This window comes from Ambystoma mexicanum, chromosome 7q (assembly GCF_040938575.1).
Source record: "Ambystoma mexicanum isolate Mex_15411 chromosome 7q, UKY_AmexF1_1, whole genome shotgun sequence".
Taxonomy (NCBI): domain Eukaryota; kingdom Metazoa; phylum Chordata; class Amphibia; order Caudata; family Ambystomatidae; genus Ambystoma; species Ambystoma mexicanum.
In genome coordinates, this window is record NC_090941.1 from 732,500,683 (window position 1) to 732,526,572 (window position 25,890).

General features: G+C 44.5%; 1 protein-coding gene across 1 annotated transcript in view; it reads left to right on the forward strand.

The window, feature by feature from the left end:
- The window catches only part of ARHGAP20 (Rho GTPase activating protein 20), a 281,646-nt gene that overhangs the window by 113,612 nt on the left and 142,144 nt on the right, over positions 1–25,890 (forward strand). Inside the window, exon 3 of the mRNA XM_069639712.1 lies at positions 24,984–25,154. Within this exon, the coding sequence (XP_069495813.1) occupies positions 24,984–25,154 (171 nt within the window). The remainder of the gene's footprint in view (positions 1–24,983; positions 25,155–25,890) is intronic.

Sequence of the window (25,890 nt, forward strand, 5' to 3'; positions counted from 1 at the left end):
GTCTATTGGAATAGTTTGTGGTTCTGATGTAGCATCAAATGCTTCTTATTACCGCTAACGTTGTGGTTTTTATTTTGCGGTCACACTCAACTCAGGTAGTTCATTTCCATCCCCAAGCAAGGTGGCGCACATAAAGCACTGTTATTCAAGTTCACTTTGGCGAGGCCTGCAACCCATCTTGCACCCAACCCCAACAAATACCCTGTGTCACCAATGGACTAGGAACCAGGCCGGTGTGGAGTAAGAATATATATATTTATTAATTTATTTAATCAAGATTTGACCAACAAACTAAAATCAGCCAAAATCACAATTATGATTCCGTTATATAACACAACACAGATGACATTTTGAAACATGTAATAACTTACACCAGATTTGACTTCACTTTAACAAATAAAAACATTTGCAGTACAATACCAAATCTTCAGAAGTGACTTAATTTGAAACAATACTTTTCTCCCAGCAACCCCCACCCTCCAGGACTCAATTAAAAATGACCCCTTTGATTGAAAGGCAAGGTGCAAGGAGTGTGAGCACAATGGAAAAATCGTTTTGCTCATTTAAAAAGGCGCTGTTTGACAAAGGAATTCAGTGGGAAAAAAATGTTTTAGGCTTGTTATTTAAAAGGCAAGGCTTGGGGAAAAAGGAACTCAAATGAAAATTGTTTTTCAACACACTTAAAAATAGCAGGCAGGACTTGATAACTTGGGGTCAGAGAAAAATGGGAACCAAAGGTACATTTATTTTTTGTACCCACAGACAGATTTCGATACAATACTTTTTAATTGTGATTTAAAAGGAATGGGTAATTTCGTTTTACACTCTCCACACTGACTTGAAAGGTGGTGTTTTGTGGATTACTTCCTTTTGGGATTATGGACACTGCCCCCTTTCTAAATCGAAGTCAAGGATTTCAGAAACAGGCAACAAAGTCTTTATGGGCTATACCAGCTATAACACACTGACCATGAGCTTTGTTACTTTCGAATTCTAACAGTCATCCCGTGATTTTCTATATGAGGATGAATTGATTTACTTTACTCGAATGTGCCAAGAGCATACACAGCCCCCCCCCCCTCTCCACACTTTAATTGAAGGGATTAAGGCTGGCTCCTCCCAACACCATGCAATTTCAACAAAGAGAGTGGTTTTCTATGGGGAAATAAGTTTGAGTGAGAATTAACAATTTGTGCGAAGGGCCTACCCCGTTTCACCCCCTTCTATCCACTAATAGAAAGGGATAAATTGGGTAGCTTTTAGATGGGTCTACTTACGTGGGAGGCTTTCGTCAGGGAAAACAGCAAGGCTCCTCTGAGGACAGCAGAGGTCTGGTCAAGGGCTTTCAGTCAAGGGTTTTCTCCTGCACCCAGATTCCTTCTGCTCCTCTGGTTTGGGTCCCAGCTAGCTTCTCTATGTCACAGCCACTGTCTCCAATGCATGGATTGAGGCCTCTCTGCTAGTTGTTCCTCACAAGAGTCCAGCAGCAGCTCTCTCCCGTAATAATTCACAAAAAGCCCCATTCTGATGACACATCAACCTTGTCATAATTTCCACGTTCAGGATTGGCTAGCATGTTCCCTTCACCTCCCACCAAAATGCCCACTGGCTGCTGATAGGACCAAAGGTTGGGAGATATGTATGATTAAGGCTGAGGGAGGGGAATAGATGCATCATTTCAAATTGACCAGGATTTGTGCATCTTATGTTCTGAAAAAATCTCATACTGCAATAACTCCCTTGGTCTTTCAAATAGCCCCATGATGATAAATATATATACATAATATGGGTTCTATATTTTATGGAGAATCCGGCCATGCCAATTTTACTTCAGTGCGCCCTTCCTGAGCGGAGTTACCATTTTTTGCGTTTTTCTGGTGTAGTGAAATATCTAAAAATGGGACCAGTTTCTACATAACCTAAACTATGTACATCACACAAATTCCATTTTTACAGGGTCACAATGGGCTTTTTCTCCGGTTTGATGTGAACCCGGGGTGGGCTCTATCGCGCACACACGCTGCTCGTCTTATTAAGGAAAAGCTGTATTCAATGTTTAATCAATGGCAGAGCATATCATGGCCTCAGTAGGTAGGTTTCGATTTCCCTGAAACCATGTGACAAGCCACCTCGTTTATCCATGTTTATCTTAACATTTTCTGCTGCATGACTTCAAAGGCCTTGCTCATTGCTTAATGTACACTTTTATGGGAGGTTTGACCTCAAGGTTACTTCTGCAGGACTGGTTATCAGCAACTAAATGACAACCAGACCTTCTTCTTGGTAGACCCAGCTCCAAAAAGCTTGGTCTTTGTTCAGAGCTAAATGCACTTTTTATGGGGGAACCGACCTTAAAGGTCATGTCTGTTAGCTGTGTTATCAACAATTCCCCACACATTCGATCTCTAGCTATATATATATATATATATATATATATTATGCATATCTTTGAAACCAGTCATTCACCCCTAGCATTCCTCAAACTAGAGGGCTGTGAGGTCAGGATCCAGACACACGTATCCAATTCACAGTTTAAAATGAGGGATTTCAGCTCTGAGGGAAACGCAAGAGGCAGTTTATCATTCTGAAATGATCTGAGCTGGCTGGAGGGATCATTGAGGTAGATTGTTTTGACTAAATGGGATGGTGACATGTTCAGAGATTTGTGGACCAAGTAAAGGATTGAAGACCGAATATGTCTGTTGACTGAGAGCCAGTGCAAGGATGTGCAGAATGTGGAAAAACACGACCTTTGGTCCAAAAATAAGGCACAGAGCACTTTCGACTGTTTGGAGTTTGAGAGATGTTTTTGGAAGACGGTTGAAACGCGAGGAGTCTAAAGCAGAGTTTACCATGGATTCCACCATATTTTCGTTTGAGTATAGAAGGCAAAATCAGTGCCAGTCTCCTCAGGTGAAAGAAGCGATCTTTCTTCACTTCATTAATGTGGAGAAGTAGAGTCATTGCTGCAGCCACTCAAAAGCCCAGATTTCTAAATGACTTTGTCACCAGGGAAATGTGGTGTAGACAAGATGGCAAAGAACTAAAGGAGCATGGAATCTGTCGGGTTTTGGGCAGACCAAATACTAGGTTCTCCGTTCTGGATTGGTAGAGCTGTAACAATATTCTTTTTCACTTCCAACCTCTAGATAGGCCGCTTAAGGGCTTGTTTGTATGGAAAGTGGGCGATATGGATGTCCTCCTTATAGGAGAGAGACCACATGTTAACATGGTTTACGAGTATGAATAGGGTTGGAAATATACATTGAATGCGAGTGCTGCGGTACACCAAAAGCTAGGGCTAATGAAGGAGAAATTTAAGAACCCAAGTTGTCTTTTTGGGATCTGGTGGGAATAATCTTAACCAGTAGATTGCCACGGGGGCAAGATGAACCACTCACATGAAGCAGTCCTACAACACGCAGTGTTTCAATGCATAAAAAGGCCCGGGTGAGGTCTAACAGGAGGTGTGGCCTTCCCCGCATCGGCAGCTCTCTAAACATCCCCCCTAAGAGCCAGCAGTGCCACTTCCATTCCAGGTTCCACTCCGAACCCGGATTAGAACTTGCTGAGCAGCAAGTGGTCCAGCATGCAGCGGCCTCACAGAGGGTGCTTCAAGTAGTTTGAAGGCTTGGGCAGGAGGAGGGGATGCGGGGCAATCGGTCTGTAATTCCCTGGAAGCCATGTTTCCAAAGCAGGGGACAGATAACTTTGTATTTAAAGCAGGAGAGCAACAGTCTGTTAGTGGAGGAAAGTTACAGAGAATTTCAAAGTTAGAGACGCAGTGGTCCAGGAAAGATTTAAATATACAAGAGGGAATAGGATCTACTGTCGATGCGGTGTGGGGTTGATGGATTAGAACATAAGTATGATTGTGCCGTTGGGCTAAGGGAAGAAGGGAAAGAGTAAGATTTTGCATTCGGTCAGGTTCAGGGAAAGACTAGCGATTATGGTACCACCCTACGGTTAGTAAATTAAAGGGAGTGTGGCCTTTTCTCAGAAATCTTTTTTTTTTTTTAAATACAAAGGTGGAAAATATGTACTTTTATTATTTTTGTTTTGAAAGAGTATTAATAGTGTGGGGTTCTACCCTGAAACAGTGGCTTAATACAAAAGGTGCCCCGCCACCACAAGCGCTGCTGAGGGCCCCCTCCAAACACCTTGAGGAGGCACACATGGCGCCAATGTCTCCTGTGCCAGCCTGCGCTCCCACGCATTTGCAATGCACATGATGATCATTCTGCTGCTGTCGCAGTGTAGTGTTGCACTAGGTGAAAGATGCAAGTACATTATTTAATAAAAGCTTATATTGCTCACCTCGCATAGAAACAAGGTGGCGGTGTCTGGCCCTCAAATGTAGGATCAATTTAAATTACTTTCATGAAGCTGTGGCCACACTATTTGCCAATATGGTGACTGTAAATCACTGTCCTGAAGCTGTGCCACAGTCTATGCCATTGTACTCATTACAGTAAATCACTGTCCTGAAGCTGCAGCAACAATCTATGCCATTAATACTTACGGAACGTTACTTGCATGAAACTGTGGCCAACATTTATGCCAGTAACAGTCACTGTAAATTACTTTCATCCATCAAAAACCTTTCTAAGACAGAATCTCTTACCAAAATCATTGCTAGTAAGTGTCACTCCAAATTATTTTCATGAATCTTCCCGCAAACTCTGTGTCAAGAATTGTCATGGTACAGAAATCCTAACTTTTACCTCTTTTCTCGTACCCCTCCCGCTCGCCAAGCCCAGCCAAACACATGAACTCATCACATTCAATCGTTCTTGCAGGCACAAACACAATGTCAGGCAGGAACATAAACCTATACACTCACCCATACATATTACAAATCCTGTGCACACACACAAACGCAAGTACACACACGCACACGCTTTACAAATCCTGTATAGAGTACACACACTGCAATACGGTACACTAAAAGAGGCACGCCTTGCATGCAAACCCTTGTTTTGTATCTTTTCTTGGGTCACGTAGTGCTCACACACTACTACTTCGGTGGATGTGAGGTCCAGAAGGAGCCATGACCGCTGTGTGGTGTGCTCTGGCTGACCTGGTCATCCTTAACTAATCGTACTGTGTGCGCGTGTGGGCACTTCTTTGCTGCACTTTGACTCTTCAATACTTAAGAATAAGAGTCCTGAGCTCTCAACCCCACACTCGGAGCACTGGGCATCTCGCAGCGCAGACACGCTATGCCAGTGCCCTTAAAACATTGCTATTTGGACTAGTGGCTAGGCAGCAGGTTTTTGGCAGGCAATCGTATACCTCTGGCTGGCCAGAAACTAGTCTATTGTTTCCGGAGAGACCAGGGGAAGCAATCAGACATGACTAAAATCATATGTTATGGGGACTTTCAAAGATTACAATTAGTCCATCCAGTAATTTTGGACCATGAGCCTGTTAACCCAAGTGGAGAGAAAGTGAAACTGTTGCATTAGAAGAGTTGTAGAGGATTCCCAGTACCTTTTGATGCTGCTAAGGAGACCTTCCCATAATAGCTAATGCTGTGGTTTTCAGCCTAAAATTTCAGCCGTTGCCCTGTACCGGGCAGCAGCAGAGCAATGGCTCTGCCCACTTTCAGATCAATCGGAGCCACAGTATCAAAACATTGCTTTCATCTTTAATCTTCTAAAAGCACAGCTGTGGGTGGCACTAATCACTGGTGTATCATTGTTAAATGGCGCAAGTCGGCATCAGGAAGTGGAATTAGAGCCAGGAACTTGCCCCATAAAATGAGGAATGTACGGGTTCAAGCTGCACATCCCAAGCTATAGGAAATGAGCGATGGCTGGCAAGAGAATTGTTGTGCAATGTTTGTATGGCCTACACAATGAGAAGACCCTCATAGACCGGATTTAGCAGTTGATCATTTACAACCCTATACCATTAACCACTATCCTCTGCCGGGCCGTGGAATGCCTCTTAGGAGTCCGTGTCAGGCAGTGGTCTGTCCATCACTGGTCTAAAGATGACGCCTATGTTGTGCCTAATCCGCTTCCCTGGACTGAATAACATTTACCCGCCTTCCTCGGGGGAGGTACTGATTCTCTTGTAAAAGTCTCATGAGCGTTGGCAGCTAATTCTGAGCTCTGAGCCCAAAGCGTTCATGGTTTGTTCCGTGTACCAGGTGTCCTCGGATGTTGTTCCGCATTGACCCAAGTTTACCCCGTCCAATTTGAGCAGAAGCAGTTCATCCTCGCAGATGAAGGCTGCGCGTTGGGACCCTTGAAGCCTTTTGGAATATGGTTTGGGCTGATCACTTATCCGAGGGGCAGGCTCCCCACTAGGGTTGGGACAGACGAGAAGGAAGAAGGGTTTCTCCAACTACCAATCCATGGCTGCTCCGTCCACCACAGAGCAGCTCCTGCAAGTCAAGAAGACTGAACATAGAACTACAAGTGATGTTTAATAAACCAGAGCAACTTAAAAGTGAAGAAAATAAAGATGACTCGAATTTAGTGTTAAAACTTACCCTACAATGATTTCTTATGGCAATTCAGGACGAACATACACGTCCTTAGCACTTACACATCAAAACAACAAGGAAAGCACTTCTGGCCAGGAGCAGTATGTTTTAGAATAGGTAAGGTGGGCGAGTAGTGTGTTTACGGTGGAAATCCCCACACCCAGCCATTTTGCAAGTATGCCTTCATGCATGGAATTAGGCAAGTGTAAAATAAGGAGGGGGGCTGAGTTCAGCTGGGGGTTTCAGATAGATTACCCATACAACTACATAAGTATACAACCAAAACACATTAAAACATAACATTTTTTTAAAATGTCATTTAAAATGTCTTTTTCTGTCGCTTTTATATCTCTTCCAGTGTAACGTTACACGATTAAAGATCTGGTTATTTTTGACTGAGTTATCAAACAGAACCACCTGATCACCTCCCCTCTAGATCCATTCATGTTGGTCACAGCACGCACGAGATGCAAGCTGCAAACCACCAGTGATGATCAATGTGGCACTCGCTGGACATGGTAGAGATTGGCAACCCCAATCATCTCACACATTCTGTTCACGTGATCATTAGTTTAACTATCGCGTCTTTTTTCTCCTTCTGTACCCTGGCCATACCCTTTTTTGTTTTTTCCAAGCCATTGAATGTTCCCTTTTCTGTACTTTGTCCCCCCCATCTACAGCCTAGGTTCATCACGGTGCCCCAAATCAAATCTGGTTATTACCAGTGGGACTAGTGGCTGTGGCAGTCTCATCACTTTAAAGGCCTGCGTCTCTCGACTGGAAAGAATATACTTACAAGTGGGAGATGCAGCATAGAACTGGGGCATACAATTGTCTCGGGCACCAATGAAAAAGTGGCCCGCAGTTGCAAATGGCAATTCATTCCTTTTGTGGCACTGTTTGAATAGCACCCAAGGGATCGTTTTTTAAATAAAATGTGATGCAAATTATGCATTTAAATAATATATGTATTCAGCATCACTGGGCAAAACTATTAGCCGCATAGTGAAGTAACTCATCAAACTGCCCTACATTGGCGAAAAAAGTGTCACACGTTGACCAAAAAAACTGGCCCGCACCAGCATTTTGCATTTTTGGTTTGGCCATGGGCCTATTCGCCTATCGGACAGTCCGAGGCTGGAGAGATGGCAAACAAAGTTGCAGGGATCTTTCACAGCCAGCCAGGATGCTGTTTTGAGCAGAAGTAGACGCCATGATTCGAACCTGGGTCAATTCACCTGATGAGGGATGCATCTGAACGCTCTAGCGATGGGGCACTTGTCGCCTGGGATTTGAATGAATTGGAGAATTTAATATGGCAACATAAGGAAACCTAGCTGTACCTGGTGCATGATAGTGGATCTCTTGCTTGTGCTCCGTAGCTCCCTGGTTCTCTGCCTCGCCCTGGTTCTCTGCCTCGCCCTGGTTCTCTGCCTCGCCCTGGTTCTCTGCCTCTCCCTGGTTCTCTGCCTCTCCCTGGTTCTCTGCCTCTCCCTGGTTCTCCGTCTTCCAGCAGGGTGAGTCACATTGTTGATTGCAGGTTCCACTGCAGCCGTTGCTGCTCAACCAGACTTAAGTTCTTTAAGCTTTTTTCAGACAGTTGTCCCAAAAAGTCTAAATATTAAATGAAAATTATTCTTCACGGTTCAGTGCTTGGATGCCTCAGCCACAAGCGCTATGAAAATGCGCATACATGAAAAAAATACAAATCAAATGCACCTTCCATTTCTAAATATGCTCTTTTTTAGATTTTAATTCTTAAGGCAGTTCGTATAAAATAAGCAAACCTGAACAATTGGTGGGCTGAGACATATGGGCTGATTCATGGAATATTTACCCGATTCAAAATGAATTTGCACTTCAGAAAAGTGACTTTACACGGCCGACCCAAACTCTGATTCATGGAACCGTGAAAAGTCAGCGCATAGTCATTTTTTTCCAGTACAAAATTACTTTGCATGGCAAAAAATACACTTCGCACGGTTCCATGAAACAGGGTTTATGTCGACAGTGCAAAGTCACTTTGAATCGGGCAAATATTCCATGAATTGGGCCCATAGTGTGCAGATACTTAAATGCTGCTTGATAAGTCTGGTGTTGGGCATTGTGAAGGAGTGGCTTCAGATTGTGCTTTCTAAGTTCTCTCTACCAAGTGTAGAAACTAACGTGCACACCATCCTCGCTGATACCCATCCCACCATCTCATACCACTGATTTGGGCGAGTCGTTCCACTACCTGGCAGAGTACAAAGCAATGGCAGCTGGTCCAACTGTTACGGTCCTTGGCAAAATTGCATGATTTAATCAACAAAAGGAGACCCCCTTAAGTGTAAGGGCGTCTATGGTCGTCCTGAATCCCCATAAGGAATCATTGCAGGCTCTGCCCACTCCCACAGTTAATAATATCCCTAAAAATTCAAACTGGCAATTTCGTTGTGAACTATTTCGTTCTCCACAGAATGATTAACTCCTAACAGCAAAACCAGAGAAAACACACAGACATGTTGAAGGGGAGGCTGCAAGTGTTCTTTTGCAAAAGAAGCTATTAAAAAAGAAAACCTTTAATTCTACTAACATTTTAAAATATCTTTTTCCATTTTACAGTGGTCTTTTTTAATGACCCCTTCCAGTATATGTTAGTCACAATAAGAGCATTTTATTTGTCTTGCTGAGTAAAGCACATTATCAGAACCAAGAATAGCCTTGGAAATTATTTTCTGATGGGTAATTATTGTAAGATGGATAGTCTATTGTGCTCTTTCAAAATACCCCTGTGAGAAAGAGGAAGGAGGCACATCGAACCAATGAGGTTTCCAGGCGTGTTCGCATTTGGGGAACATAAGAGCAAACACACATCTACATATTTGATAAATATGCCTGTGATTGTGTGGTGTGCTTTTTTTTATATATTATTTTTTGTTTGTTATACGCCCAAATCCGGAGGTTACAGGATGCTTGAATCTCTGGTTGCAGTGAGAAAATAGTTCTATTTCAAACAGTATGATGAGGTTGTATATTCATGCACGGCATGGGTTAAACATTTGACTCCCTGGTTACAGTGGGGGAGTCAAAGGCTGTGCTTACCGATTTTGTTCACATTGCAAGTATAAATCACAGGTACAATTATAGGACAGGTAGGGCAGGGAAGTAGGTGGCAATAGATCATGCGTATCAGGGGTGAGTCACTGGGGTGGCAAAGACAACCAGCTGTTGCTTTAGTATTGGTTAAAGAGCCAGGTTTTTAACAACTTCTTGAACCTCTGGTGGGATGGCTCAATTCTGGAATTCGAGGGGAGGGAATTTCATAATTTGGGGGGCATTACTAGAAAACTGGTGCCCCCAGCTCTTGTGAGATTGAAACGTGGGACAAAATGTTGGGTGTTGTTGTTGGATCTCAATGATCTTGTGGCCTTATTATGGGTAATGGCGTTGTTACGGTAGATGGGAGTTGACTTGGTGAGGCATTTGTGGGAAATGCAGAGTGTTTTAAAGATAATTCTGGCTTTAACAGGGAGCCAGTGAGCTTCCCTCCTAGTCTTAGAGATGTGGTCTGATTGGTATTTATTTATTTTTTAAGCCAAAGGCTGCTCGCAGCGCTTTATTTTGCAGTAGTTGCCGTTTGGCCAGGTTTGAGTTTGAGGAGCCTAACAGTAGTACATTACAGTAGTCTAATTTAGACAGAATGAGAGCACAGGCAAGTGCGATACAATTTTGCAGGGTCAGAAATTGGTGACTTAACGCAATACGTTTGGAAGTATAGGACTTGACTGATGATAGGGCAATAACATGATTGGACATTGTTAGGTTGGTATCTAATGGACGCCCAGCATTTTGACATGCTTGAGCATTGGGATGGGTGTGCCATCAATGATGGAGGAGGTGTAGTCAGGGTGGAGAGATTTGATTCTGGCGGGTGAACCCACGATGAGAATCTCGGCCTTTTCATCGCTAAGACATAGACTATTGTTAGCCATCCAGTTTTGGATTGTGGCATACATCTTATTTACAGTGATTGTGTCTTGCTCATGGGTACCAGTGATGGGGATGAGTAACTGAGTGTCATCTGTGAAGTTCATGACATCAAGTGCTTGAAATCACCAAGTACACACTGGCCTTGGTGCTCATTTTATTTGTCACCGCTTTCCACCTTACATTACAGTGTTTGTGATCATTAACCATGAATACTCATTCGGACAGCCTAGGATTTTGAGTTGAGGTTAAAAAGTTGGCTGCCACATCTGTCACGAAGGCTGTCTTGTCTCCCCTTTCTGGAGAATTTCATAAGAGAAAGACAGGCTTGATACCTGTACGAGCATGCCCAGAGAATTCTATAGATGGTATGAATTTCTGAATTTAAAAAAATCAAACAGTTGAAGTGTGTGAAATATTAATTGTGATTTTGTTATAGAGGGCGCGAGGTACAGGATGTTGAGATGAATCGCCTTTTCTAACCCATTTCCTCCACTGGGTGCAAATGCGGACCACACACTCCAACTCAAAAAAACATAGCGTGGACGTGTGCAATTACCAATAGACAGCCAGTCAATGAAAGGTAGCATGGCTTCTTTGGCAGTTCTCTGTTAATACCCGTCACACTTCAAGATACTTCAAGATATTTATTGAGGAAAAAGTTGGCAAATTGTTCCTTAGTTTTGTCAACTGCAAACCGCATTTCAAGCTAAGGAGGCAAGTAACAGCAAGCATAACGTTAATGAAAAATGAACTTGTTTATAAACACTTGCTCCTGCATTTGTTTGCATTTTGCAGCACTGTAGATATGGGGAATTACTATTATCAATATTCCTGCTCCTCCATTTAGAAGGGTGGTGGGCTGAGTTGTTACAGCTGAGGTTCTCCTTTGCTTCCTGGTGATTGGTCCTAGCATCTAGCACTTCATTTATCAAGTAACCTGACTTGACAATCCATCCTATCGCCACTAACGGAGTAGGTAGGGCTTTATCGTCAATTTGTTTTGGGTTCAACATAACATGTTAATTCCACGAGGGCACTGCAAGCAGTGGGACATTGCTGTACAGACCTTTCAGTTTAAAGCTGCACACCATGGGTGCCAATATCTATAGTTATAGTAATACTTGGTATTTGCAGCCGAAATGGCAAACTGCAGTAACAAGCTCTTTGTAAAAGGAAACAAAAGGTTACACAAGTAATATTGTGTATCTGGTGACATAGTAGGTAGGAGAGCCTGGTGGTGCATGCAGCTTTGGGGCCGATGGGCCACTTCTTTGTCGTAGTGCCTAGTGTGTGCATTCAAGGCACCATACATTGTGTTAGTGCCCTGCGGATGTAAGAGAGCGATGCCAGCCAGTGGGGCGCCAGGGAGTTACCAGATATGGCACCTTTGCTCCTTGGCCTGCTACACTATGAGCAACATCTCCTTGCATTCGTGCTCTGCGTGGACAAACACATGCAGGTGCTGCAGGGCTGGGTTAGAGAAATATTTTCATTTTGGTGCTCACCCACAATCACTTTGTAAACCAGCATTGGCAATGCCAACAGTTTTGACGTTTGTGTAGGCATGGGAAAGGCGCTTGCCAGGCACCGTCATAGTGGTATTAACTGGCCTTTGTCGATAGCAGATGCAAAATGGTGCAAGTACCTGGGCATCTAGTAGCAGTGCTTGGCAAATGCCTAAGACTTATACGCAAGCCAAAACGGTTGGCTTTGCCAAGGCTTGTTTTTAACAGGACTTCAGTGAAGGACATGCATAGTGCTTATAAATCGTGTGGCCGAAGGCAGCCTTGGTTAAGACATTTGTATTACACAAGTAGAGCTGGTTTACAGCTCCAATTAAGTCATTGACTGTCAGAAGACTGCTTCAAAAAAACACGGACAGGTGCTTTGAGTGCAACGTTTGATGGTAAGGCTCAATTACCCCAAGCTCAAAGAGTTCCCATGAGGAGGTGTTTTGGGCAAGAAGGGGGTACAAACTGGGTGGAAATGGCCATAGGAATGAATATGACCATGGGCAGTCAATGGGTGGGCAAATAACCAAACGCCTACAAGCTGTGTGTCTATCCTCATGTGCAATTTCTCCCTAGCTGTCCTCTGATGCAATAGCTGTGGCTTGTAAGTGTTGCAAGTGACACCTAATAGCTCAAACTAAAAAGAGGCATGCAGGGGGTGGAAAAAAACAGCCTGCCTGGTAGGTCTTGCCAGGACCAGGAAAACCAAGTTCAAATCACATTGACCCTTTTCCCCCCTAGTTTTTCTGAACAGCCTTGGTCCTCCCAGCACCCCAACTCACTGTGACACCCCTGGTCTCAGTCCCACAGCACACATGTCCCTTATCCTGCAGCCATGCCAATGCCAATGCCAACCCAACTACTGAGACGGAACTCCTGTCTGGCGATAAACCTCCAGGGCTTTGCAGCCTGCCCCTGAATCCGACCACCTGAGCTTCTGGCCTCCCTGTGTTGTGGCCGAGTGCTGTGTGCATTGGATACATGTTTTTTAGCATCTGTGTCTTGTAGATTGTAGCAGGTGTTTCTGGTCTCTAGTTCGAGTTCTCTGATCGAGCAGTGTTGGCTTTTTGTGGGTCTTCCATAGCTGTCAGAGCAAGTACACGTGGAGTATTGCCATAGGTTTGTGGGATGTGTGAGAGCAGATAATGCCGATTTGTGGATTGAAGTTGTTTGTTTGTTGGTTTATTTATTTATAATGCACTCCAAACCCGGAGGTAGCAGGGCGCAGCAGATAAAAATGTGCAAAGCTTACAGGCTACAGATATGCCATAGAGAGACCACATACATATTCAAGTAGAGGTTATTGACAGTCAAAGGAAGGATAAGGGTAGGTTGTAAGAGTTCAAATTATATACAGGTACATAGTGTACAGATGGATACAGATTCCAGAAATAATTTACAGCTTGGATAATGTCAAAAATTACAGTCGAGGAAAAGTGATTGGGAGGTAAGAAATGTTCACATTATATACAACAGTGGTGCAAATTCAAAGTTATTTAGTCAGATAATGTCTACTCAGCGAGATACGCTAGAGGAGAGAGACTCCCTAACCAAACAGTCAGGTTGAGATGGGTAATAAGTCGTTTTCTAAAGTACAGGTAAGGTTGGTCTATTCTCAGCTCATGAGGCAAGGAGTCCCAAAGTTGTGCAGTTTTTACAGGGAAGCTGTTGCCACCGATCTTAGTGAGCCTAAATCTTGGTACCACCAGATTTCCAGTTCTAGTAGGCCTACTAGAGGTTCTTCTCATCAGTGTGTCTGTTGGGTAGCTGGGTGCAGCATTGCTTAAGGCTTTGTGAGCCAGAGAGGAAACTTTTTGTTGTATTTTATTATGTGTGGAGAGCCACCTATATTGAAGACTGGGAGAGGAGATATGGAGTCTTTTATTCATGCCTAGGGCCGCTCTTAAAGCATTATTTTGTAAAATTTGTACTCTCTGAATAGTTGCTTTGGTGGCGCCACTTTAGAGGGCGTTGAATAATCTAATCTAGAGAGAATTAATGCTCTAGCCAGGGTAGTACAGCTTTCATTTGAGAGAATAGGCTTACCAGCTCTGATGAGCTTACATGCTTGAATCTGTATGTATGCAATTTTGTCCATTATTTTCAGTAGAAATGGTACCGTCGTGATAGGACGGTAGTTGGTAGCAATAAGAGGATCTAAAGTTTGCTTCTTTAGAAGTGGGAGAACCCAAGATTGTTTCAGTTTGGCAGGGATGGTGCCAGAGGAGAATGAACCATTGACCAATTTGGAAATAAATGGTGAGAGCTCTTGCAGCATCTTTTATGATCTGTGCTGGACAGGTATCTCCTTTACAGTTAGATGGCTTAAGGGATAGGATGATTTTTTCTACATCTAGGGGAGATATTTTGGTGAAATAGAATTTGTTGGCCTGAGTAGTTGGAGTGTCATTAGGTGGGATAGTAATATCCGCGTGAGATGCATTCAAAGAGTCTTTCTTTAGTTGGATTTTATTTTGGAGAGTGATTTTGTTGGCTAGTGCCTGTTGTATGTCTGAACACCAAGTTTTGTTTTTGTTACATTTGTCGGTTGTGGAGATTGGGGACTCAAGTTCTTTTAAGATAGAAAATAGTTCCCTCATACTTGAAGTGGAATTGGCAATGCGTTTGTTATAGGAATTCTTTTCTGCTAGGCAAATTTCTTTTTTATAGTGTCCTGAAATAGATGTTATTTTTTTTTATTCTCAGTCGAGGGGCATAATCTCCAGGTATTTTCACATTGTGTCTTCAGTAGCCGGAGGTCTTTTCGTTGTGGGCTGAACCATTTATTGAGATGTGCTTTAGCTCTGCTTGCTTTTAGTTTAAGTGGAGCAATTTTATCCATTGTGGTGAGCATGATTTTGTTGTATTCATGGACCATAGTGCTTGGGTCAAGATTATTGGGCAGTGCATTTAGGGTGGGTAAAATAGCAGGAATGACTTTATCTACGGTAGTAATCTTTTTATTTCTCGTTAGACAAGGTGGGGCCTTGTGTAGGGTCAACAGAGACCTGGTGGTAGATAATGTGAAGGTCACCAAAGAGTGGTCAGTCCAGGGTTGTGGTGTGATAGCGGTAATGGTACTTGTGCAGTTAAAGTCGGCTATCTAGTCTAGGATTCTGCCCTTTATGTGGGTAGGTTTATCCACTTTTTGCGATAAGCCGAGTGCATTGAGGGTGTTAGCTATATCTAGAGCATGTTTATCCCCGGGATCATTGAATCCTAGATTGAAATCCCCAAGCAACAGTAGTTGGGATAAGGGTTTAAGGGTAGAGGCCAGTAGCCTATGCAGGTCTTCCTCGAATGACCCAAGGGGCCCTGGAGGTCTATAGATTAGATGCATAGTGAGTGATTGGGAGTTGTTTAGGAGGAGTTTAGCAGTGAGAGTTTCACATGATTGCAAGGTCGATTGTGGGACTAGCCTCAATGATAAACTTTCTTTAGATATGATGGCAATTCCACCCCCTCGGATTCCACCTCTACCTTGTCTAGTAATGGTGTAGCTGTCCGGTATAGCTAGCAGTAGGGCATGTCCTGCGGCTTTGTCTAGCCAAGTTTCTGTTATAGCCAGGCAGTCTAAGTCTCCTTCTGTGATTAGATTGGCTATATCAATGGCGTGGGCCACTAGCGATCTTGCGTTTAAGAGTGTGCCCTTGAGGGGGAAAGCCTCTTTTTTTGCATCTATCTGGGGGGTGGGGGGGTAGGACTATTTGGGACCCTGTGCATAGAGTTGACTGTCTTGGTCAGTTTTACTTTGTTACAAGGGTCGGGTATGAGGGTAGTCCGGTTAGTCGTTTTAGAGTTCATATTAGGGTGGCAGATTGTTCTATTGTTTGTAGCTGGTTGAGATCTTGTTAGTGGTTCATGGAGTTTGGAGAGTCTGGCACGCAGTTTAAGATTGCAGTTGGTTATATTACATGGGATAGATTCGTGACTACCCATGCCCATGAAGAGTGGATGTTTAGTCATGTCCAGGGAATGGTTGTTTGAAGTCATATTATGTTGATTCAGTATGACTACTTCAGGTTTGCCTGTCAACATCGCAATGGGGATATCAATGGTAGTGAGAACAGAGAGTACTGACACAACCAAAGTCATATATATAATCATAGTAGGGATAACTGGATAGCTGCAATTGTGATAGTATTGAGGCAAAGTAGGATGGCTGCAATGCTCACGTGGAGGCCCAGTGGCATGATAGGAAATGCTGGGCACAATAGGCACAACAGCCTGGTTGCCAATGCAGTTAAATTAGACTTACCAAATAGGCTAGTTGCAACAATCACGTTAATGCACAATAACGTCACAAGGCATAATAGGCTAGGAGCATAAATCGGGTATTACAACACAGTGGGCCAGTTACAGAGTGCAGGTAATGGCAAGGTAGGCAGTGGCATGGATTATGTGTTGGGCACAGTTTGCTTAATGCACATTCGAAGTTCAAACATAGTGGACTGGTATAAGGCTCAACTAACTCATATGTAGATACACAGTATGCTAGAGGCAGTATTTCAGATAGTACAATATGGTAGAGTAGTAATTACAATATTGTATGCATATATACCTGGTAAGGAGACGTAATAAAGTCCCAGCTAAGTTTGTATTGGCAGTGTACTGAGGGCTGAATGACAAGCAAGGCAGTGACGTGCCGTGGATTTGTAATAGTGAGTAAACGGGCAGGTGCACTAATAATGCTTCACAGCTGTTTTCTGGATGGGTGGTAATTCACAATATATCTAATGGAGCATATAGTAATTAATTACGGACGTAGGCAGGTACTCGTTTTACGACTTGCTCGGGTACAACATGTTCATAGTTAGTCATGCAGAGACAATTGCAAATGAGTAGAACAGTACATACGGTAAAAGTCACGCTAGTAACAGATGCTCCTAGAATTTCCAGGCAATAGTAATCAGGCGGAATGATATCCACATGGTATACGTAGGGGGAGACGGGTTGGGATATGATTATGTTGCACACGTGTGAGAGTCAGGTAGTGGAATCTGCAAGGTGCAGGGGTGTATCTTACCTGGATGTAAGGTCGGATGATTCGGTGAACCCTGGTGGCAGTCTCTGGGAGATAGGGCAGCGTTCTTTGTCCCTGGCTCTGACAGCTCACGACCGGCTCCAGACAGGCAGCCTTGTTGGGTGGCCTTAGTGGGTTGGGCCGGCACTCGCCTGCCGGCGATGGGATTGGGCAGAAAATGCGGTGGAGCAACCAATCCAATCTGATCAGGCCAGATGGAGGCTGTGTAGCAGCATCAGGGTGGCGTTGGCCATCTTTGAATGTAGTCGGCCTCGTGGATTGCAATGGAGGCATGGCGAAAAAAAATACACTTCAATAGTGAAGTAACGGCAATCTTAAAATAAACACTATTTTTAGCGTCTCGTGGTTAAATTGCGGTCGCAAGTTGGATTTTCCTGTGTTGGAAATGTCTGATTGTGTGTTTGTAAGCTACTCTAGATGCAATTTAAGCAACTACCTTCTTATTCAGTGTCCCATCAGCCGGGCAAGTGTTTGTTCTCTGTAGCCTAAGCTGTGGGAAACTGGGTGCTTCTGCCAGGCTTTTTGCCCTGGTCTTGTCAGTCTTTGTGAAGGTTGCTTTCTACCCGTGGTTGCATAAAACGTACATCATTATTTTAAGTTTTGGTTCTGCATGAGCTCAAACCCCCGAACCCACTCTCCCCTCCTACCCACGTGGAGATGTGAGGGGGTACCCCCAGGAGACTTCATAATAATTTAATTTTCATGGCACCTGCGCTGTTATCCTGCCACTTTGCCACCATATCACAGCTTGAATTGTAATGTTCCTCGCTGGATTCTGTAGATGGTGTCCACAGGAGAATGGAAGATGAGACTCAGACATTTATATTGCAGTTCTTAGCAAGTGTTGTGATGGTTTGGACACTTTGTATTTGGCCGTTCTTGGTGCTCGACAGGGTCGAATCGGTTTCAGGGCACTTTGCAGCTCCTGCAACAGAGTTCAAGACAGGACACAGCTGCGGGTATCAGGTGGCAGGCAGTTCGACGAGCGAGGCTGGATGGATGGCTGCAGGCTGGCCAACACGGCGGCTTCTGGTCAGAAATCGCTATCTCAATGCTGGTTGGTGGGTCTGAAGCACTGGTCGAGGCATCTCGGACGGTGTTAGAAACTGCAGCATATTAACCGTCAGCGGTGCAATCACTTGCAGCTCGAGGGGCTCGACTGACTTGAAAATGTTCTTTAAGGCAGACGCTGGTGGATGCTTGTCGAAGCACTCCTCCTAGCTTCTTCACTGGGCTTGTGCCATCCTTTAAGGTGGACGGCCCAAGCTGAGGAGAGTGCTGCAGGCAACTGCCTTGTCCTTGGTTTGGTTCAGAGACTCTCTGGCACTTCCCACCTAGGAAGCTTTCTGCAGAGCCTAGCAGGGCACGCTGTGTGCTGGCTGGGTACCAGTTCTGGAGCTGCTGAACGGTCTTCTGGGTTCAGTATCTTCCTCTGTTCCCTGGGAGATGTTTAGGGGAGGGATCTTGATTCCCTCTTGGAGTTGCTGGCCTTCCATCGCTGGCAGAAGATGTCAGACAAGACTGTACCTTCAGCCAGGGGCTAATGCAGAGTTGTTCTTGCTACTCCTAGCAAAGTCTTCAGATGATCTGCCCTAAAGAGGGGCTCAACACTCTTTTAAAGCCAAATGGGCCACAGTGATAGGTGTAGGCTAAGTCTACCTTAATGAACCAATCCTGGGCCCCCACCAATGATCTCCTGTATGCATGAGGTCATAACCAGAGTGCTTTGCAAAGGAAAAGGTAAAGGGTTGAAAACATGTAATACTAAGGCCCTCCCATCTTCCTGTTTGTTGTGGATCAAAGGGTCTCTCTGGTTAATTGGGTAATCTGTGGTTCCTGATTAAAGCGCCAGGGCTCCCTTGAAGCTGTGGCGAGACCAGACTTTTGGTCGCTGCCAAACCACATACTCGTACCTTCTGAATGGGGTCCCCCTGTTGGGTTCACTACTGTAAATACATAGTTCCAGACACTGCCCTTGATACTGGCTTCAGGTTGACACAGTGCATATCAAATGTTGTTGGGGTTTTCCTGTCCTGTGTTATTCCTGCGACCAGGCCCCCACATGGGCCTGTTTGAAATAACTCTATTAGTATGTGAAGCTGCCACCAGGAGAGCTAACAAAAGATAGGGCAGTTCAATTGAGCCCTTATTAGTTTATTAGGCTGGCCATGGCAGGAAGATGGTTTTGCCTTCCCCCTTCTGAGATGCCTTGATGTACGCTTCACTGTCATATTCCAACTAAATATGACAGGGCAGATGGTGCCTGTAGGCTGTGTCCACCCACAGTGCACAGGTCTATGTGTATGTCGTGCGGTGAGCATAGACAAATGTGTGTGGATTAGTGCCACACATTGTCCGGAGGTTGATCTACCATCATTCGATTTCACTTAAAATTTCTAAAAAGCCCAGGAGAGTGCACACCCACTGGGCGGATGGTCGAATTCGTCATGGGCACTGTGGCAGGAAATTGCTCTCATCACCTTAGTCTGGTAGCTCCAGGGGTGGACTGGTCTATAGGGAACTCTGGAGATTCCACCGTAGGCCTCTGCACCCTGGGCCTCTTTTGTGTGGTAACCTTTTTTATTTCCACATTTTCTCACAGGAAAAGGGTTGAGCTTGCTTATAATCTGTATTATGGGGTCACTGGGTAGCTCAGTAGGGTACTGGTCTCAGCTTTTGCTTTCAGATGTAGCGACCAATATGAACATAATACAATCACCCTTTTGTTCGATTTACCATCATAATTATAGCCTAACTCAAGGCAGAGCTCCTGTCTGGGATATTTGCCGGAATGCAAAAATATGAATAAAAGCTTTAACCACAGGTATGTGAGCAGAGCTCATGACTGTGTAGAACACACTTTAAAAATCTTATAAATGTTGGCTTTGTGCGTCACTAGGAGGCCGGTACATGTCGTGGGTTGACTTCCCGTCCTATTTCATGCCCCCCAGCGCACTTTGCCAGGCATTGAACGCCATTCCGCGTTACAGTAGCTTCATCTATGGCGTGAAATAAGAAAGGTATTTGAATAGCACCACATGCAGCATTGGGTGCCAACCGTGCCTGCCGCAGAGTTTAAGAGGTGAAGGACCTGTGCCGCTGTTGGTTTGGTGATGCTTAATGCTCATTTACATCACCCAGTATATTGCCCAGTTGATGCCCTCTTCATTGTTACTCCGACTCACTGCTGGCATATCATTTTTGTATTAAAAGGTGGACACTGGTTGATGTGGATTACATTGTGGTTCACATCATTTTTATTTTGCAAAACCTATCGTGACATGTCTCTATCATATCGTCTCGGGAGGATAGCTCAGGGGCAACGGCCTCACCTTGGAAGAAAGACGACAAGGAGCAACAAAGGTTCGATCCCCGGATCCGCGCTTAGAAACCTCTGGGTATTAAGCGTGTTATAAATAACCTATAATATCACGTTTTTCATGTATCAGTTCATGCTGGATTCCCCGCGCTTCAAACCGCTCTAATTTATTTTATTACACAATACAATGATGCTACATTTGTCACACTCTATAGAATTGGGTGCTCTCTTCCACAACTGCGAAGGCACCCTAGTGGGAAGCCCCCAACGCTGCTCTTCCATCTTGAAATTCTGCCTTCCAGCTCTTGTGGAATTTATGCGACCGGCCAGCATCTCCCTTTCCCATGATGCCCATTTTTGCAACTCCCTGATGCCCTTTCCTCCTGTCCACTTCCTTGGCACACAATCACCCTCTGCACCCTATTCCTCCTCCCTGTCATGCCTTCTCTGCCATGCTGCCGGCGATCTGCTCCCCTTTGAGTCTGCCTCTTCTGCCTGTTCTTCCTTGACTCGCAATTCCAATCATTCCCTTTGGCCTCTCTTCATGGGGATCCCCCCCACCAGCCCCGTCCTATGCTCTACCTTTCCCCCTCTTACCCATTGCTTTCAGCTTTTTACAGTTAGATAGGCCCTGGACTTCACACATTATGGAACCAGGCATATAGTTCTGCATTTTTCCTTATTTCCTTTGTCTCTGGAGGATAGCTCAGGGGCAACACGCTCGTCTTGGAAGCAAGAGGAGCAACACAGGTTCGATCCTGGGTCCCCGCTTAGAAACCACAGGCTATTAAGCACGTTATAGATAACCAATTACTATTACAACTGTTGGACGTTGTGCCAATATGAGCTTTCTGCCCGAAAAACGTGGAGCAGTGGTAAAACGATCTTAACTGTGACAGAGAGCCAGGGCCTGTGTAAGGATCTTGGCATCCTCCGGCGAAGTGCTATTGTGATGACTTCCCTGCAGTTGGAGTGTGTGCAAAAGTATTGTTTGTACAGCCATTTTGTGCCCAGCTGGTGTGCAACTAGATCGACCCGTACACTTACCCAAACAGTCCATATTACCACCTTTCTTCTTGAACCATACTACTTGACGTTCCCATGGTTGAACCGCGAGGATTTCTGAGAGTTGCAACTTTCTTTGGCTATGAGGATGACGCATGTGCACGCCAGTCCACTAGGTTTATCATCTCTTGATTGTTGCTCAGAATGGCCTCTTTGCCTAATTTCTCTACGACGCCCCTTTAAGCTGCTCATAGTCCACTCTGGGCTCATCTATGATTGACCTCAGGAGCGTTGCCAACCGTAGGCTTTAACAGCATGTGTCTCATGTTGCCAGCATTCTATCCAATATCATATCTGCCCCCAAGTGCCGGGGCATCGCTTCAGCACATCGCGAGCCCATCGTGCAACTACACACTCCTCGCTTGAACTGCAAAGAAGAGCACAGATTTCCCCCAAAACAGACACCCACACACCGTAGCAGGTTAACCAATCTAGCAGTGCTGCATGTACCTGCTGCCCCGCGTTCCTTCTCACCACCACAGACCCAGGTCTGGGGACCCCCAGGTGCGAGCCCACTATGCACTCGGATATGACTTGGCAGAATGAGAGCACACATGACTAGCTACCTACTTGTTGGCGACTCTCTTGGCAGCCACCTAGAATACCCTCCCATTGAGCAGGCATTTCTGAAGGCGCCTTCACTTCTGCTCACTCAGAAAAGGACCCGCATCTGGTTCTCTGTGGTCTGGTTATTGTTAAAAGACCACCCACATTGGTGGTTACATAGTGTCGCTCTGTGGTGGGCTGCAAGCACACCCCTGTCCATGCTGCCACCTCTCCTTCAGTAGAGTGACACGCATGTCGTGTATCAAATGCGCAACTTTTATGTGATTAGCAAGAAATGGTCGATGGAATTAGTTTTGCAAGTATGTGATATAGATGTATTTCAATATACGGGTTACTTCTGCTCTAGCTGACAAATTCAGTCCTTTACAGAGAGGGCATGGCTTGTATATGCCAATGACTTGGCATTGCTGGGCTTAACACCAAGGGGGTTGCAGGCTATGCTGGACCACTTACATGAATATGTGCTGCTCAATTCATTAAAAATTAACACCATTGAGACTAAAATCATGGCGTTCACTCCCAAAAATCACTCTTTGAACGGAGTGCAAACATTGGAAGTAGACATTAAACGGAGAATTAATAGACTGTCACCTCTTATAACAATCTGAGAGTGATTGATCCAGCTCAGGACAGCTTACTGACCCATAAACCGGGAGGCTACTCCATGGGAAGCATCATTGAGCTGTATAATAGCAAGATGCTACCCATCCTACCTTATCGGGTTGAAATCTGGGGCCTAAACATGGTGGCCAGGGTAGCCCTACTTGAAAGATGTATCTTGCGGAGGTGATTGCACCTAAACAAGAACACACCGATAGAATGTATCCTGTTGGAGTATGATATTATGAGTATTTCTGCGAAAATCGACCAGTGCAGCAAACGCATGTACTGGAAAACTTGGAATGCCAAAATTGGCACATTCCAAATCCTTTCTAAGGGATGCATACATCAGGAAAAATGCATATATGAGAACTAGTAACCTCACTAAACTTGTGAACATGCTAACCTGTGGTTAAACATGTTAACTGGTAATGATGTGACCCTACCATATACAAGGTAAAAGTACAAAATGTGAACCCAGACACAGAACAAGATCTAGTGGAACTAGCCAGTAAATCTACTACTGAAGTGTTTGTCACTTACTATCAGGGGCGTGAAGGTACACCTTCTTATGTTAAAAGCTTCGTGGGGAATCACCTAAAATGGACATACATAAGAATTAAATTCAATGGTGCACCTACCATTGACATATTGGGGACATGCCTGAATGCAATGCGGAAGGAAAGAACATGTCGATTATCGGGTCAGAACCAAACTGTAAAACATCTTATTCTGTAATACAAATTAGATGTAGTTATATGCAGGCCTGGGGCACGCGAAAGTGTGCAATGAGAATTACCTTTGTGAAACGTTTATGCATGGAAACAATGAAGCGTGTATAGTTTATTTAATAAAACTTTGGATTTTTTGGGACATATTCTCCGGAAAAAAGCTTCTTCGGATTTTTACTTTTTGAATTTGTAAATATTGTGAATGAACTACTAATTATGTTTATTATTCAAATGAGATTGTGGATTGTATTTAAAAGACTGTACGTTATGCTAAATAACACTAAATAAAAAACAGAGGGGGCATATTTGGTGTTGATTCTTGAAATGAAAAACCGTGCAGGCGAATTGAAATGGCTGTAGGAGAAGAAACTGATGAATGATAAACTTAGACCACGCCAATGAGAAATGGGCCATCCACTAGTCCGTTTCATTCGATCATTTGGACCACAGTCAAGAGTGATTTGTCATCGTTTGGCTAACTTCTGTAATAAATGGATCAAATGAGGAGGGCAACATCACATGTGGGGGTATTGTCAGGCAGGTTGGCCCCATTTAAGTGTTACTTAACCTTCAATGGTTACTTAAACTCCATCATAGTATAATTTGTTGTATCCCTCCTAATTGCCCTAGACGACGTTTAGAAATATACTCTTCATAGTCCAATCTAGAACTATTTGCTTATTGGCGATTCATGAAGTGCCCTGCACCCTTACTGTGCACAAAGCAATCATGTGCAGTAAATTCTTGCAGCTGCAAATTCAACCTACCACTTTCTCTCGGTTCCTTCAGAAATGCTTAACGCTGCATACTGTCGTTTTGCACACATAGGTTTTGGTTCATTGTTCTATTGCGCAATAATTATTTGCACTTGATTGGTGGTCGGACTTGTGGTCTGTGTATGGGGCTGGAGGGGTGGATTGCAGGACTCCAATTGATGATTGGCAGTTCTAGGAGGTAGGTGTAATCTCTTTACTTGGTGGTGGCAGTGGGACTGTGTCTACAATTCACTACCCGCCCTGCTTAACTATTTGTTTTCCAACTGATTGTTTTATCTTTCACAGTCGATTCTTGGCCAGGCCACACCAAGCCTACAGGCCTGGCAATCCCTCAGTTACTGTCACCGGGCCCTTTTGGGAACACTTAATTGTGATCTTGTATCTAAAAGCCAAACCTGTTCAGCTAGGCGGCTGGTACGCATCTCTAGCCTCCATGATGCCATGCGTTACGTTCTAATGCTACCTATCGTTCTTGGAGATTGCATGCATAACTCATGTGATTGCAGACATGTTAGACTGCACATCCCATTCTACAATCCAATCTGTGATCCACCCTAATGGATCCACATGCACTCACGCCATCACAAAACATTCCTTTGCCCCATCTCTCTCCATCAAACACACTACATGTGTGCCATCTGCACCGTCTTCCCCATCCTATTTTCTTCTCCCTATGCCTTTTCCTTCTCAGATTAAGGGCTTGATACCCCAGGCGAGGCACAGTATGCCAACTATGCACCCTGAGACCACCACAGTGATTATTTGGTGCAGTTCAAATGCCCAGAAGAAATTCACGCGGCTAACAAGCATAGGGTCAAATCTTTCCATCAATCACTTTGTGATTTTCTATTTGTTCTTCGATCAAACAGGATAGTTACAATTTCATTGTGTTTCTTTTGCAGGGAAAACTGCATTTCTCCTATTAGTCCAGAGACTTGCCCCTTCCTGCAGTCGCTGACGGCACCCAACAGACAGTTCCTAATGGATGGCCACGTCCATCTGAAGACCGGGCTGCAGACGCAGGAGCGGCACCTATTCCTCTTCTCCGACGTTCTTGTCATTGCCAAATCCAAGTAAGTACCCGAGTTCCAATGACCATATTAGCTATGGCATCTGATCTCACCCGCAACAGCACACGACTTTCAATGGATGCCTACCTAGGCTCACGCGGAGGACTGCTTAATCAAGCGCAACTCCTACCATTTTCAGTAGGAGGCGAACTACCCAAGACATTATTAAATATAGCTCTAGTATGGCTGCCAGTATGGAAGTTGAGCTAGGGGTCCTCTATACTCCCCAGAAGGCACATATAGATGGGCGTTCATCAGTTCAAATGTGTTCCCCAGATGGACTGATGTACATAACATGTTGACATATGCAATAAGAGTCAGCATTGGCTCCCAAACCCACAGAACAAAGCCGGGCAAGTATGCTGATAAAATCTCTTCTTATGCGCAAATTATACTGCTGAATGTATTGATTTTATTTTTGGGGGATATTTGAGTCTGAACCTAGATTGGGGAAGCAATGGAGCACTGTACGTCAGCAGGGGTTACGGGCGCACTTTAGATGGTTACAGTGTGAACAGTCATTGAACCATAGCATACATTACCAGCATACCATTTAAGACCGCAGGGAATAGTTAACATTCACAGTTGGTGAGGAGCATGTAACCTTTCTGAAAGTGGGTGTGTGGGTGTAACGGAGAAGGGATGTTTACAGAGCGGAAGTCGGGCAGGATACTTGCGTGGGTGGCTTCCTTTGGGGGTTGTACCTTACAGGGTTAAAGAAACGTGTTCTTTGAAGGGG